Source organism: Heterocephalus glaber, unplaced genomic scaffold (genome assembly GCF_053883595.1).
Source record: "Heterocephalus glaber isolate CG9 unplaced genomic scaffold, H.glaber_assembly_v1.0 deba00001504, whole genome shotgun sequence".
Taxonomy (NCBI): domain Eukaryota; kingdom Metazoa; phylum Chordata; class Mammalia; order Rodentia; family Bathyergidae; genus Heterocephalus; species Heterocephalus glaber.
This window is the reverse complement of record NW_028258324.1, coordinates 12,799,719-12,816,955: the sequence shown is the minus strand read 5'-3', so window position 1 is coordinate 12,816,955 and position 17,237 is coordinate 12,799,719. Positions and strand designations below refer to the sequence as shown.

Here is a 17,237-nt window from a genome sequence, read left to right as displayed (position 1 = left end):
TTGTTTGTGTTGTGTTCTATTCTCAACAAATCTTTGGGACCCAATTATTGGCCTTTTGAAAAAAAATTTTTGCTTTTATTTGGCTACAGTTAAATAGTCGCAGGTAAGTAGTTTTCTTGTTCAAATAGAACCACAGACACATAGACCTTTTAAAAATTTATTTGCAATAATATAAAATTTTTTTGAAGGTTTCATTTTTATATTTTTTTTCTACAGTCCGTGGTGGACGACTGGATTGAATCATATAAACAAGACAGGGACATCGCACTTCTGGATTTAATCAACTTTTTTATCCAGTGTTCAGGATGTCGAGGTACAGATGTTAAAATAAATGGTGTACATTGCTCCTGTCAGTCCAGCAGTGTGACTTTTACCTCATCTGCAATAGTCATATGTTTTTCTGATAAAGAAAATAATTGGTAAATTAATTTAAAGATATCCTGTTTTTGTTCTGTTTCGGTTTTGTTGCTATAAAGTAGTAGATTTCAGTGATTTTTGAGATTTTGGAAAGAAAGCTGAAATTACCTTTATGAGTTGGGAGTTTTAGATAATAAGCTTTTATCATTTTTACTCATATTATTTGTAGTATACTTTATGGTAGGAACTGTGCTAGCTGCTAGCATTTATTTCATATTTTTTGTACTTATTTCATATTTTTGAGATATTTCATATCTCATATTCAATACATATTTCATATTTTTGTACTTATAAATACTTGAAGTTTCAGTGATTAGGACATGAGTGTCAGAATTGGGACTCTTCAGCTCATCATCAGTTGGAAAACTGTAACACATTTTGTTAATATAACATTAAATCTTATGGCTTTTTTTCCCATCTTAATAGGTAACTGCTAGATATTTTTTTTCTCTAGAATAGGTGAATCCTGACAATTATATTGCACTATGTGGGGGAAATTAGTTGGTAAATCATGATTCCCAATGAGAAGAATGATCTTTTATTGAGATCGTGGATCAAATTGATTTCTTGAAGATTTCCGTATTTATGTCAAAGGTATCACTTGCTGTATTAACATGAGTTTATCAAATATTTATAGTGGATCTCTTTGTACCAGATACTGAGCCCTGGTATACAAAGTTTATCATGGCAAATGTGCCCCATGGGAAATGTTAATACTAATTTTATTTATTTATTTATTTTTGGTTTTTTTCAGACAGGGTCTTGCTGTGTAGTTCAGGCTGATCTTGAACTCACTATGTAGCCCAGGTTGGCCTTGAACTTGCAGTGATCCTCTTGCCTCAGCCTTCTGCTTGTGGGATTACAGGCATGTGCTACCATGCCTGGCTTGTGGTTGTTGTTTTTTTTTTTTTTTTTTGTACCCCGGAATCAAACTCATGACCCTGTGCTTGCGAGGCAGGCATGGTACCACTTAGCTAAATTCTTGGCCCTGTGGATTTGTTTTTTGTTTTTTGTTTTTGGTACTGTGGCTCAAACTCGGGACCTTGTACTTGCGAGGCAAGTGCTGGAACCACTGAGATAAATCCCTGGCCCTGTATGTTATTTTTCAAGGAGTCATTGTTGTAAGGAAGAAAGAGAAAAACATACAAATAGTTCAGTGAAATGCTATGATAAGAGTAGTAAGACTGGTTCCTACTTAATAGCTGCTTAATACTGCCAAGCTGTGTGCTTTTACATACATTAGCTAATTTAATCCTTTTTAAACAGTTGTATTAGGCAGTTGTGGTATTTGTTTTATAGAGCAGGAAATCAAAATTAAGATTTTAGGCAAGTATATCTGAGTTCATACAGTTAGTGCTGAAATCAAGATTTAGACTCTCATCAATAGTCTTATGTCTGTATCCACAGGACAGTATCAGAACATTGGGAAGGAACTGCTGATCCAGCCTAGGCAATGTGTGTCTGTGTCAGTGTGGGGAGAATGTAAAATAAAACAGCACCACTAAAAATTTCATCTCAGAAAGCAAACCTTAAAATGAGAAAAGGGAGGATGAGGAGAAAGGCTAAAGGTAACAGATTGTATAAGAAAGACCTTCAGGAAAGAAAGAATGGCACACTGCATGACACAGAGAGTTCTATAATGGAATCTTTGAGCAGAGAAACTGTTAGGGAGTAGCATATTAGGTTATTCAGAAATAAGTTTTTTTTACAGTGGTAAAATATGTAAGGCAAGCACTGTTGATGTACTTTACATACATTATTTCATTTGGTCAAACAGTTCTGTTAGATTGAATTTTAACTTTGAAATTGGCAGTCTTTAAAATTTTCCTTTTGAAATATATTCCCATGGCTCAAAAAAATTTTTTGTTATACACTAAAAGTCTTTAGCACTTCCGCCTTCTTATCTATCTCCATACAGGTAACATCTCTTAGCTAAATTACACAATATTGTTTGTCTTCCCATTTGTCTGTCAACATAGTCATCTCATCTATATGTAGAAACATACACTGTTTCCTATTCTATTATATAAAAGATACTGGTATATATAGAACATTCTCATTGTCTTTTAAAAAAATAATAGAATCATTACAAAGTTTTATGTGTATATATAATAGTTTATATAACTACTTTTAGATTAGCAGACTTGTATAATTTAGTCTTCCTAAATAGGTTGTTATTACAAATAATATAATGAGGATATGTGTGTTCTTCTTTATAGAAGAACGTCTATTGGTAAATGTATGTATAATTGTATTATATATTACCAAAGTACCTGCTATAGGGGTATGCTTTCTTTTATTCCCATCTGTAATGTATTAAAATGTTTCTTTTTAGCCCATTCACCAAAATAGTTATCAAATTTTTAGTCTTAATGAATGATTTTAAAATGATGTATTGATATGTTGTTATAAGTGATGTAAAATACACATAACTTGTAATGAAACATTTTAGAATGTGCAGTTAATTAGCATTTTATATATATATTTGGTACTAGGGATCAAACTCGGGACCTTGTGGTTGCGAGGCAGGCAATGGAATAGTATATTCTTAATGTGAAATTGTGTTAGTTGGGTTGCTATAATAAGTATCATCAATTCGGTAATATATAAAAAATACAAATTTAATTTTCACAGTTGTAGAGGTTGGCAGTCCAAGATCAGGATGCCAGCACGGTCTGGTTGTACTGAGGGCTTTTATCTAGAATACAGACTGCCAACTTGTTGTTGTATCCTCCCATGATGAAAAGAGGGCGAAAGAGCATTCTAGGGTACCTTTTATAAGGTCACTAATCTTCATGACCTCATTACTCCCATAGACCTCACCTTCTAATACCATTGCATTGGGCCCTAAGATATCAACATAAGAATTTTAGGAACATACATACATTTAGTTTATTGTACTACTAATAACTTCTTATCTGTTGTATCAACCTTTTAAAATCATGTCAGAATAAAACTCTCTCTTTCCATATAGTCACACCTCATTTCTTTATCCTCCATCTCTCTCCAGCCATTCATCTGCATTTTGTCCCTGTGGATTTGCCTATTTTGATCATTTTATATTTAAAAATCCATACTTCTCACAGTTTTTAAGGTTCATCCAAGTTATAGCATATATCATATTCATTCCTTTTAAAGCTGAATAAAATTTCACTGTGTGTAGATACCACAAATTTTTATCCATTCATGTGTCCATGGATATTCAAGTGGTTTCTGCATTTTTTTGCTATTGTGAATAGTACAACTATAAGAATTTACGAAAAACTCTTTCTGGTACTGAAGTTGATGATAATTGTGTTTAAACTTTCAGAAATCACCAAACTTTCCCACAATGAACCCATCATTTCATATTCCCATCAAAACTGTGTGAGGATTCTCATTTTTCCACATCCTTATAAAAATTTCATAGAGAGGGAGAGTGAGAGAGAGAGCACTGGCCAGCTAGCTATGTATTTCAGGGTAATCTTGAACTCACTGTGTAGCCCAGCAGGCTGGCCTTGAACTCATTCACTGTAATCTTCCTGCCTCAGGCCCCCATGTGCTGGTATTACAGGAGTGTGCCACCACAACCAGCATATACTTCTTATTTTATACCTTTTGGATGTTAAACATTCTAGTGGTTTGTGAACTGATATTGCATTATAATTTTAATTTGTGTTTCCTTAATCTTTTCATCTGGTGACTGTATAATTTCATCAAAGGATTGTGCATTCAAGCAAATTCTTTGCTTAATTTAAAATTAGATTATGCATGTTTTGATTGATGGTTTATAAAACTTGTAACTGATTTATCCTATTTTCTAGTTATCAGTTTCTTTCTTTTTTTTGTTCCGGGGATCAAAGTCAGGACCTTGTGCTTGGGAGGCAGGTGGCAGCACCACTGAGCTAAATCCCCAGCCCATCATCACTTTCTTAATGATGTCTTTGATGCACACAAGGTTAACATTTTATGAGATCTAACATCTATTCTTTTTCTTTTGCTCATAAATTATGCTATCAAATCTAAGGCTCCATTGCCAAATGCAAGATTATGAAGATACTCCTAGATTTTATTTCAGTGTTTTCATAGTTGTTAATCATTGGTTAATTTTGATACGTAGGATAATTGTAATTTGCATTTCTCTTATGAATGAGTTTTGAATGACATTTTAATTTCTTTTTCTATAATTTGTCTCTTCCTATCCCTTGACCATTTTCTTTTGACTGTCTTAATGGTTCCTGAAGTGGATCTTACAGCATTTTGATTAAAGAAGCATAGATGAATACTTTCTAAATATGATTATCTAGAAAGTATACTGCTTTTCACATCTGTGGAATATAACAAAAGTCAAGATACAGACCTAATTCTTATGAGATTATAGTAAGTAGATCTTAAAGAAAACATGTTTACTTTATAAGAATAGATTTTATAAATGACAACTACACTTAAAAGTTGTTTTTTTTTTAAGCTGTTAGGTAAAATTATAGCAGGAAAACCAAACATTACCACATTATTGGTTGAAATACAAATTGGTACAGGTAGCTCTTATATTGAAAGATTTGATAGTATCTCCCAAAACTATACACGAATTTATGTGTTGACCTCACCGTCCTCTTTCTGGGATTTTGCCATGAAGATAAACCTCAGTCAATAAGAAAATAAGCACACATAGTTACTCAATGCAGTATTATTTATAACTGGAAAATATTGACAACAACTTAAATGCTCATATATAGTATAGTGATTAAATAGACTATGATATAGCTACACAGCAGAGTTTTATGTCACTGAAAAAAATGAGGAACATTTCTGTTAACTTATTACATGGAGATTTCCAGGATTTAAGGATTTTGTGAAGTGCAAAAAACACCTAAAATGTTAAAAAAAAATACATACATATATATATTCATGTATCTGCTCATTTAACCAAAAAAATATAAAAATGATAAACCAAAGCATAAGATTGAAGCTGGGCATGATGGTATTGCCTATAATCCTAGCAGTGTAAGAGGCTGAGGCAGGATGATCCCAAATCTGAGCCCAGCCAGGGAAATTTAGAGACTTTGAGACCTTGTCTCAAAATTTAAAAGTAAAATTTTTGAAAAGGGGCTGGGCATGTAGCATATGAAGGCCCTGGATTCAATCCATAGAGTTGTGTATATGTATCTCCCAAAACAGAATATCCAGAGAATGAGAGTGATTACCAATGGAAAAGGTGTGTGTGAATGAGGTGGAAATTTAGAGGGGACTGAGGCGAAACAGTTATACTTAATTTTTTTTTTTTCTGTATTGGGGATCGAACTCGGGTCCTTGCACTTGCGCAGCAGGCGGTGAAACCACTGAGCTAAATCCTCAGCCAATTATACTTATTTTGAATATACTTGTCAAATAGTTTGACTTTTGGTACTAATATTTCACATACTCAACAAAAATAAAAATTCCAAATTTGGAAGTGCAAATCCTAAAATTGAGTGCAGGCATAACAAGTAAAACTGTCTATTTCTGACCATAAACAGACTTTTTAGAAAAGAGATTTTAAAGCTGGTGATGTGGTTCAATATTAGAGCTCTGTTGCTTAGTATATACTGGAAAGTGAAAATACTAACCCTCATAACTTTTAAAGTCGGTACTCAGGCTAGCAAACTCTAGTTGGAAGAGGGAGAATTTGATGACGAATGCAGTGTTCACTCTCAAAATGTCTTAAAGAGACATGAAATCCACTATTTACGGTGGGTAAAATAGACACTTTACAGTATAGAAACCTAGTAAAATATTACCTTAGCCAAATGAAGAAAGCAAACATTGAGGAATTGTGGAGCTGATTGATAGCATATGCTTTCTGAAATGTACTTAGAAGAACCCAGCATCATTTCTAAGGTATTTTTGCCAGAAATAGCCAGAATCTGTTCATGAGGAACATCAAACAAGCTGAAATTGAAACATATATTTCAAAATGACAATTTTGGGGCCGGGGATTTACCTCCAAGGTTCCGGCACCTACCTCGCAAGCATAAGGTCCCCGGTACCAAAAAAAAAAAAATTTTGTACTCAAAAAAATAAAATCAGTATCATGAAATGCTAAAAAAAAGCCTCAAAATATTTAGCTTGAGAACTTAAAGAAACATGATAACTGAATGCAGTATGTGACCTTATAATTTCTTTGACAACTAGATGTGATGGCACATGCTGATAATTCCAGCACTTGGGAGGCTGAGGCAGGAGGATTACTAGTTCAGGACAGCCAGAAATAAAAGCTATACAGTAATTTTGACACATAGGACATTACTAAGACAAAAAATGAAATCCAAATTAGTTTTGTGGACTATACCATCAGACTTTTATTGTATCAATTGTCTTTAAATTCTGATCATTATACTATGGGTGTGTAGTAGATTTTTTGTTTGCTTGAGGGAAATATACACTGAAATATTAAAGAAAAATGGATCTGATGTCTGCAGCTTACTCCATGGGAAAAGAGCATGTGCATGTGAAGAGCTGAAGGACAGAAACAGATATAAAATGTTTATATATGGAGAATTTGGGTCAGGTTAATTTTTGGGCTTTTTAACCTTTGTTTTAGTCTAAAATTATGTCAAAGTAAAAATGGTTGTGTGTGTGTCTTAGGGCTGGAAATGTAGCTCAGCGTACTTAGCATGCATAAGCCCCAGGGTTGGATCCCCCCAACATGAGGGCAGGAGAGAGCAAAAAGAATTTTAATTGCAGAGCCAGCACCTTGCTCAAGGGATACCAGTAGAGTTGTTTTCATTGTCAAGACAAGTATGCCAACCCACACAACGGTTACTTAGCATTATAATGAAGATAAAACCCAAATAAATAAATAAGATCTATTTGAAAATAACATTGAATGTTTAAGAAACTCAAAAAGATCAGCTTGTAAAACTAAGACAAGCAATAAAGTAATTAAGTGATATATTAAGGTACAGAAGTCTATATATATGAGTACAGTCAGTTAAAAGATACAGTGGAATTTCCTTTTAAAGACAAAAGCAAAAGAAGGGGATCTTTTAGATCTATTCCTCTCGGTGATAATTTGTACCAGGATGAATTTCCAGTGCATCAGAAGTTCATGTGCAAGCTGTGCATGGTGGCATGTACCTGTAATCTCAGCTATAGAGGAGACGTTTCATGAGTGAACAATGTGAGCAATCTCTCAATCATTGTCTCCAGTATCACTGTCTCTTCAGCTTGACTGTTAAAAGTTTAGTATTAGTATGGTGTTGGTTTCCTGCTTTAGCTATCTTACTTATATCAGCATCCCTACTTGCCTTCCTTACTGCCCACACATTGTAGTCTCTTCACAAAGTCTCTTCATTTGAACCATCTAGAGTAAAATCTGTTTACTCTTGGAACACCCCCCCCCCCCCAGTCAGTATAGACTAACTCAAAGGGGTATGTTGAGTATCAGTGAAGGAGAAATGGTGGCAAAGGAAGACTTGATTGAAACCCTATTGACCAGGGCTGAGTAGCTCATCGGCAGAGCACTTGCCTATTAGGTATAAGTCCTTGGGCTTGCTCTCCGATAACAGAAACAAAACAAACAAAGTATTAACCCAGTGATGTATACTGAAGCTGTTTGAAGAAGCTAGGAAGACTTAATAAAGAACTCTTGGATATATGTTCATGAAATTTTGGTGAACAAAATGAAGGCATGTTATCAATGTACTCAAAGTATTCCTGTTAAATACACCATATTGACATAGACATGCAAATATTTAAATATTAATATAACTGATATCAGAAATGTATATTGGGCTATGTATAAATAGTTTATGTTGACAGTTGTGATGTTTTTAGTTAATAAAAGATATGTGTTGGAGTTAGCTTTCTTTCTTAATTGGTCATAACAGTGTTTCTCTTTTGTACCATTTGTATCTAACAGAGGACTTCTAAATGCCTAAGGTTTTTGTTTATTGGAGTGTAGAGTTGCCAGAGAATTAACCTCACCTAGGAATAGTTAATCAAGGAATTTCCTGAATTTTGCCACTTTGTGGGCCCATTAACATCTCGGCAATTTTTTTCAAGACACCTTTAGGCAAAAAGCAATAGCTACTAGTTCCTTTCATGGAGTAGTTACATCCAAACTACAGTGGTACCTTAATTCTTTTTTTTTTTTTTTTTTTTGGTACTGGGGATCAAACTTGGGTCCTTGTGCTTGCGCAGCAGGCTGCGAAACCACTGAGCTAAATCCCCAGCCCCTAGGAATTTAATTTATTCCACAATTGTGGAAAAGATGGCCATGTTTGTGTTTGTATGGAAAAAAATGACTGTGGTCATGTTTGTCACCCAATGCAGAGTTTGCAAATGAAAACAAAATTTTGCCAAAACACTTTCATTTGTAAACCAAATTGTTCACAAACAAAAGCATTTGTGAGGTACCATTGTAGCATTTGTTTATGTCTTAACAACTTAGTAGCTTTTAAGAAAAGTACAATACATAACTGAAAGAAAATAATAATTGTATTCCACTCTTACATAACCACAATTACTTAGTAATGTACAGAGCATAGTTTGGGCAGCAAGACTTCAACTAATAACTGATTGGTAGTATATAAATAGCCTAACTGCTTTGTCCCTCTCTGGGATGATTTTTGAGTAGCCTGGCATGCTGTGACTCCTAGAGTTTTCCAAGGAGCTTAGTCTCGTTATCTACAGTAGTAATTGGTTGGCTACATAATACACTTTTTATTGTCTCCTTTTCTTTCTTTGTTTATGTCCCCACTGCATTGCCTCCTACATAAATTCCTTGTACCTGCTGTCATTGTCTCAGTATCTGCATCAGGTGCATAGAAACTAACAAGTGTTTTAGTATGGGTTTATTTCATAGTAATCAGTATCCTCTGCTGAATCTATTTTCTTACCTTCTCACGTGTGCAGAATATATAAGAAGTTCAGTATATTACAAAATAATTTTTAATTGTGACATATAGCAAACTGGAAAAATATGTATATAGAGGAAAAATATGTATGAATCCTCGTGTCTTTGACTCAGGTCAAGGAAAAGATTATTGCCAGGATTTAAGAAGAGGGGTCCCCTTCCCCCGCCTTGTGTGACCCTCTTCATTTCAACTGTCTCCATCTCCCAAAGATAAATGCTATCTTGATTTTATGATGTGTCTTTGCATTTCTTTATTGCATTATTGTCAGTGAATCTGTTCTTAAAAAATTTAGTTTTGTCTCTTTTCCTTCTCTGAGTAATTAATTGTACCTCTTTTGTTTTGCTTTGTTAAAACATTATTTTTATAGTATTTATCTGTGCTGCCTATACTATAGTTGTTTATTTTATGCATATGACCCAGACGATTCTTTGTTGTGGTGGGTTTTCCTATGCATTGTAGGACGTTTAGCAGCACTTTTGCTTTATATCAGTGTTGTAGTTACATTTCTTGTTGCTGAGACAAAATACCCAGCAACTAAAGTTAAAGGATGAAAGGTTTGTTTTAGCTCACAGTTTGTAGAGGTTTCAGTCTGGCTTGCTCCAAGGCAGGGTGGCTTGGCAGAGGGGCATCTTAGAAGAGAACAAACGTTCATGCTGTGAAAGGCAGAAGGCAAGAGGCAGCAAAAACAGCAAGCAAAGGCAGCAACCCTCTTTCTGTCCCTTCAATTAGGCTACATGCCCGTAGGGCAGGTAGCGCTCATACCCAGGGTAGGCCTGCCCATTATGCACACCGAGAACTGTGCCAAACCAATCTGTGTACTAATTTAGTGATCACATATCCTTAATTCTAGCATCATACACTCTAGATTCAGGCACCCCCAAAAAGCCCCCCACCTATGAGCGCCTGAAGCTTTGCGGGGGACATACAGATATAAGCCAAAACAGCAGGTGATGGTGAACCTTTTAGAGCTTTCAATGATAACAAACAGTTCCCTGGGAACATGTGCCATAGGTTGGCCACTACTGCTCTATACCCTTTAGTTATCAGTAGCACATTGCTCTATCTCCATCTTCAGTTATGACAGCCAGGGTTTCTGCAGAGGTTGCCAGATGTGCCTTGGGAAAAAAAAATGGCCTATATTGAAAACTACTGTAAAATATTTATTACATGAATATACCAGTTTATTCTTTCTGATTTGAAGCAAATTAGATTGTTTACAGCTTTTTGATAAAATGAACTGTGTTACTCAAGAACTCTTTTGTACATGTCAATTTGGTATCTCTGCATGAGATGTTCTAGTTTGTATAGTGAGGAATGCAATTGCTGCACTATAACAGATGCAAATTTTCTAAATGCCAGACTCTTCTGAAGTGGTTGTAATAACTTTAATGTCCCAACTAGTTCATATCACGGAATTCAGATGGTGTCATATCTTTGCTCACACATTAGAAACAGTATTAGTTGCATACAAAGGATAAACTATTTCATATAATTCAAATACTGTATATTTAATGTTTCCTTTTATCTACAGCAATGCTTTTTGTAAATAGTAATGAAGTATACTACCTTTCTTGTTTTTTCTGGCCCAACTCTCTCTACTATTGTCCTTTTGTTTTTCTTGTACACTTACCCCTTAGATGTCTCTTGTAAACAACATACAAATAGATTGTATATTTTTTATTTGGTCTGAAAGATATTTGTCTTTTAAATGTACCATTTAGTCCTTCACTTTTTCATATTATCACTGCATAAAGTTGGTTTTATAGTGAATCTCTTTATTGTCCTTCTAGCTCATTTACGTGCTTTTTTTTTTCTTTTTTAATTCTTTTATTGGTACATTTTAGATATACAACACATTTACATTTCTCATTGGGAACTTGTACCTTTACATGATGGATCTTGGTTCTTATATTTTCCCCATTCCAAGCCCTCCCTTCACCCCCTCCACCCTCCCCTATTTACAAAGACTTTGTTTCCATTTTTTTCCATTTCTCATAATTTTTCCTTTCCCTTCTTTCCTTTCCCCTGCTCCTCCCACTTCCCCTACCCCTTTGGACCTTTTCCTCCTATTTTGCATTATCACTTATTCATTCTAATCATTGGTACATATTCCTCTTCTTCTGTTTCTTTCCATTCATTTAATGCTTACCCTAGAAATTATAAAATTCATCAATCTAATTACTGCTTCCTTTACTCTTTTTTTCCCCAGAAAATACAAGAAACTAGAACACTGTAATTCCATTTACTTTCTACTTAGGTTGTAATTTAAATCTACTTAATTTCCCCATTAATCATTGTTGATTTTTTTCTGGGAAAACTAAAATTAGCATTTATTTAGCTTTACTGATGGTTATTCTTTAGTTTATTTAATTTGAGATCTAACATCTTAAGAGTGTTAAGTATATGATAAAATATTGTTAACTATTCTGAGGCAGGAGGATTGGCGTTAGTTCAAGGCCAGCCTGAACTAATAGCGAGACCCTGTCTCAAAATAACAAACAAATAAAATTCAAACCAATATTGTTAACTATTGGTGCAATGTCGTATGGTAGATCTCTATTTTTGTCTTCATATCAGATATATCTGAAATCACTTCTGCTTGAAATACAGCATTTAGAAATTCTTTTAAGATTCTGCTAGTGGACACACTCTGTAGAACATCATTTGAAAATTTGTTTTATATTTATTTCTTAAAATATTCTTTTATGGACATATACTTTTTAATTTTTTTGTACTGGGGATCGAACTCAGGACCTTGCCCTTGTGAGGCAGGCAGCGGAACCACTGAGCTAAATCCGCGGCCCTGGACATATACTTTTATATTGCCAATTAATTTCATTCCACACATTCAAGATATTCTGCTTGTTGTAGAGAATAATTGTTTCTTCAATAATTATTTTTCTCAAGTTCAAGATTTTCTCTTTCTGGTATTCTGAGTCATTGTAAGGATAGAGTGTATTTCTTTGAATTGATGTTTTTTTCACTGGTTGTAAAATTTGTCATTTATTTATTTAGAAATTACTTTCCCCTCATTTCTCTTTCCTTCAAGAACTTTATTAATAAACTGTGCACATTTCCTTTTGTGTACCTTTTCGTATTTTAAAATTTCTATACCACTTTCTAAATATTTTTTCTGTCTTGGTGTTCACTTATTCTTTTAAAATTTGTGCCCATCGCTTGAGCTTTCTTATTTTGATTGTTTATTTCCATAAGTCAAAGCTGTATTGTTCACTTCCATAAGTCAAAGCTACTTGGCAACTTTGCCAAGAAAAATAATTTTATTGAATTGTTTCTTTGGAGAAATTTAATACTCTTTAAAACTTTCCTTTTAAAATATTCTTTTACAATCCATATCTGATAATGCTAATGATTTACATCTTTGTGAGCCTATTTCTGGTGTCTCACTTTTTGCTTGGTCTTTTACGTAGTTTTTTTCTTCCTGGTATATTTCACAACTTTTTATTTCAAGATCTTTATTTTCTACAAATTTATTTGAAGTGTAAAATAAAAGTACATTTCTCTAAGATAGCATTTAGCATTTGTTCAACATGTGTCCAGCGGTGCTACTAATCTAGGACCATTTGTAACTGAATGTAGACTTTGAGGTATTGTGAATCTAAATGTATTAATTTAGAATAGAATATTTCAGAATTTGGGATTTGTAGTTGCATGTAGAGTTTGAGGTTTTGCAGATCAGAATATGTGAATTTTTAGGGTATATAATTTTAGGGAGCACCAGCTTTTTATTATTATTTCTCAGATGTTTCTCTCCTTTTGTGTAGTATCAAAAAAATTTTTTCCCTCCAGAATGTGATCTAGATTTATTGCTTGTTTAGCCTTAACCTAAGGATATAATCTTCTAAATCTGCATTCTATGAAAGAGTTGTTACTCCTTTACTTATTTAAGAACTTAAGCACTTAGTCTCAGAAGATATCATGGAGGGGGTGATTTGAACATTGCTTCTATATTTCTTCTTTAAGGATTTTTATCCTAGTAATTTATTTTTACTTATGAAGGGTTCAGATGCTATTCAGGATGTTTTTTTATATTTTCTGTAGGATTTCAGTAACAGAGTTTATATGATTAATATTTACAATAGTATTACCACAATCAGAATTTGTATATATCAGTTTAAAGTGATTTCTTCCCTTGGATGATGATAGTGTATATGAGTGTAAATAACTTTGCAACATTGATATTATTCAAAATTTAATTTGGGGGGAGATGAATAATTTTGAAACCTCTGTACTTTTGGCATCATTTGCATTGTCTTTTCCATTATAAATTAAGTTTTCATGCACTTTGATTTTTCTTGGGAATTGGTTATTGTCATTGTTTTGAAAGAACTTTCAAATGTAGAAATGTACAATTACTATTTTAAGTAAGAATATAATAAAACAAATAATTTCTGTGGCATTCTACTTTAGGAAAATCTTTTGTATAGAGAACAGAATAAAAATTATTAGTAGAGACTAGAGGAAAACATTTTGGTATAGTTCCCCCTATATTTTCTGGTGAGTTTATATATATTTATCTGTCAAGTGGATGATAATAGAAAATCTAGCATGCAGACTTCAAAACAATTCATGTAGCTGCTCACATTAACTTTGATAAAATGAAGCAAAATGCTTTCGTCCTTAACGGTGGCTATACATAACATCTTTCAAAGAGTATGGGAAGGAAAGGGGAAAGGTATAAGTGTATCATGAAGAAAACTGACAGGCATTACTTTACCTAATTGGTAATAATTTGGAATTGATAATGTTTAGTTACATTGCTAAAATGTGTCTTTGATTTTATGCGATGAAAATGACCTTTCATCCTCACCAACAATATAACAAAGTAAATCCAATCTAGCCATGAGGAAAGCATTAGACAAACCCGAATTGAAGATCATTGTATAAAATATATAACCACTGACTTCTGAAATTTTGTGCCATAAAATACAAGTAAAATTTGAAGTCAGAGACGAAAGAGGAAACATTACCATTCATGCCTCAGAAATAAAACATCTCATAAAAGACTACTATGAGCAACCATATACCAATTAATTGGACAGCCTAGAAAAAATGGGTATATTCTTAGAAACACACATATTCCCATGAGTGAGTTCTGAAGACATAGAAAATTTGGACAGATGTATAACTATTGGGGAGATTGGATTAGTCATCAAAATCCTCCCCAGAAGGAAAAGCTCAAGACCAAATGGTTTTACTTGATAAGTTCTACCAAACATTCAAAGAAAAATTAATAGCAGTTCTTCTCATTCTCACACAAAAATTGAAGAAGATGAAACACTTGTAAGTCATCTTATAAAAGCAGCATTACCTTGATCACAGAGCCAAAGACATCACAAGAAAACTGCAGACTAATATATCCCTGCTAAATATATACTGTATGTAAAAAATTTTCAAGAAAAGAGTAGCAAGGCCGGGGATTTAGCTCAGTGGTTCTGCTGCATGCCTTGCAAGGTCCTGAGTTTGATCCCCGGTACCAAAACAAAAGAAAAAAGAAAAAGAAAAGAGTAGCAAACCAAATTTAGCATTATTTAAATGGTTGTATATGAGGGTAGATGGGGTTTATCCATGGGTTTCAAGGATGGATCAACATATAAAAATCAATGTGGTATGGCATAATAACCTAATGAAGAGTAAAAATCCTATCTTCATGTCAAAAGATGCAGTCTTTGATACAGTTCACCCTTTCATATTGACTGAAACAAAACAAAACCTCTCAACAAACTAGGAATAGAGGTATACTACTTCAAAGTAATAATAGCTATATATGAAAAGACCACTGCTAACATAACTCAGCAGTGAAAAGCGAAGTTCAGGAATCAAATGTGAATACCCACTCTGACTGTTGTATTCTGTATACTCCCAGAAGTCTGTTCAGAGCATGTAGGCAAACACAGGAAATACAAGACATCTAGGTCAGAAAGGAAAAAATAAAATTGTCCCTGATTGCAAGTGGCATGTGTTTATGTATAGAAAATCTTAATGACCACAAAAATATTTCAGTGAACTATCTGAAAATGAAATTAGGAAAACTCTCATTTGTAATATTGTCAAAAACAATGAAGTCTTCAGGAATCAACTAAGTAAGTGAAAGATTTTACTGGAAACTATGAAGGATTGATAAGAAAAATTAAAACAAATGGTAAGATTATCTGATGTTCAGGGATTTGAAGACTTAATATTGTTTAAATTTCCATACTTCTCAAAATGAGCTACATGTTTGATGTAATTCTCATCTAAATTCCAAAGGCATTTTTCACAGGGAAAAAAAATCAATGGACTCACAAAGGACCAAAACAGACTTGAAAAGGAAGAGTAAATGCAGAGACATTGTTCTTCCTGATTTCAAAGTATGTTACAAGACCTGAAGGTGTACTTCCATGGTAAAGCACATGCTGTTGTGAGGCCCTGGGTTCAATCTCATCAAACCCATGCCCAAAATGTCACAAAAGCTAAAGCAATTAAGTCAGTGTAATACTGACAATAAGACAGACCTACAGACCAATATCACAGAATAGAGAGACCAAAACCATATGCATTGAACTAATCTTCATTGTGGTTGTCGTCAGGGATACACAAAGGGGAAACTAAGTTGAAAAAAAAGAAAAAAGAAATGAAAAAAATGACTCCTCCCTCAAATAAGAGACTCAATCCCAAAACAGGCAACTGCAGAATAGAACTTCAAAAGAAGTACAGGACTGGGGATGTATCTCAGTGGTGCCATGGCTGCCTGGCAAGTGCAAGGTCCTGAGTTCAATTCCCAGACCTGGGGCAGAAAAACAGAAGAAGTACAGATGGTCAATAAATACATGGAAAAATGCACATCGTCTCTAGCCATCAGAGAAATGAAAATTAAAACTACACTGTGATAACATCTTACCCGAGAAAGAATGGCTTTCATGGAAAAAAAGAACAACTAAAAAGAACAAATGCTGGCAAGAATGTGGGGAAAAAGGAATTCTACTACATTGTTGGTAGGAATGTAAACTAGATTCCTCAAAAACTAAAAGTAGAAATTCCATTTGATCGAGCTGTCCCCTTCCAAGGTATCTTCCTAAGAGTTAAAATCATATTACAGGGATATATGCATACCCATGTTTGTAGCAGGGCAATTTATAACACCTAGATCTTGGAAAGAGTGTATATGTCCATCAACAGATGAATGGATAAGGAAAATGTGGTATTTATACACAGTGGACTACTAGGCTGCCATAAAGAAAGATAAACTTGAGGTAGTTGTGGGTGAATGGATTCAACTGGAGAATGTTAAGTGAACCAAGATATACAAGCTTAAATATCATATGGTTTTCTTTATATGAAAACCCCTATAGATGCACAAATAAAGGAAAATGTAAGAGATAAATAGGAAGTAGGGAGAAGTTCAAGTACTTCCTCAAATTACATGTTCTGTTGTTTTGAAACTATTTTAATATACATATGTGCCAATTTGCTTTATACTAAACATTTTTTAGTTTATTGAAAAGCAAGGTTTTTTTATTATGTTTGTTTCTTTTTTTAAATGGGGGAAAATACTCTTTTCTACAAATGGTGTTAAAATAACTGGATATCCACATGCAAATGAGTGGGATTGGACCCTTAATTTTATTCCATACACTGAAAACAACTCAAAATAGGTTGAATACTTTCAGGTAAGACACCAAGTTGCAAAACTTCTATCAGAAAACATAGGAAGAAAGCTTCATGACATTGCTCTTGGCAGTGATGCCATAGGTATTATACCCAAAGCAAAAGTGAAAAAAATAGACAAGTGGGACTACTTCAAACTAAAAAGATATACAGCAAAGGAAGCAATCAGCAAAGTGAAATAGCGGCCCATAGGATATATGCAAATATTTGCAAACTTTGTGTCACATCATGAATTTCAAAAGTATATGAAGAACTTCTATACCTTGGCAGCAGTTAACA

General features: G+C 33.8%; 1 protein-coding gene across 3 annotated transcripts in view; it reads left to right on the top strand.

The window, feature by feature from the left end:
• Positions 1 to 17,237, top strand: part of Stag1 (STAG1 cohesin complex component) — a 377,958-nt gene that overhangs the window by 159,870 nt on the left and 200,851 nt on the right. For 2 of the 3 annotated variants that reach the window (XM_021246771.2, XM_087186950.1), the window contains one exon: positions 217 to 313. The exons of the other annotated variant lie outside the window; for it this stretch is intronic. In XM_021246771.2, the coding sequence (XP_021102430.1) occupies positions 217 to 313 (97 nt within the window). The remainder of the gene's footprint in view (positions 1 to 216; positions 314 to 17,237) is intronic. 3 annotated transcript variants of the gene reach the window in all.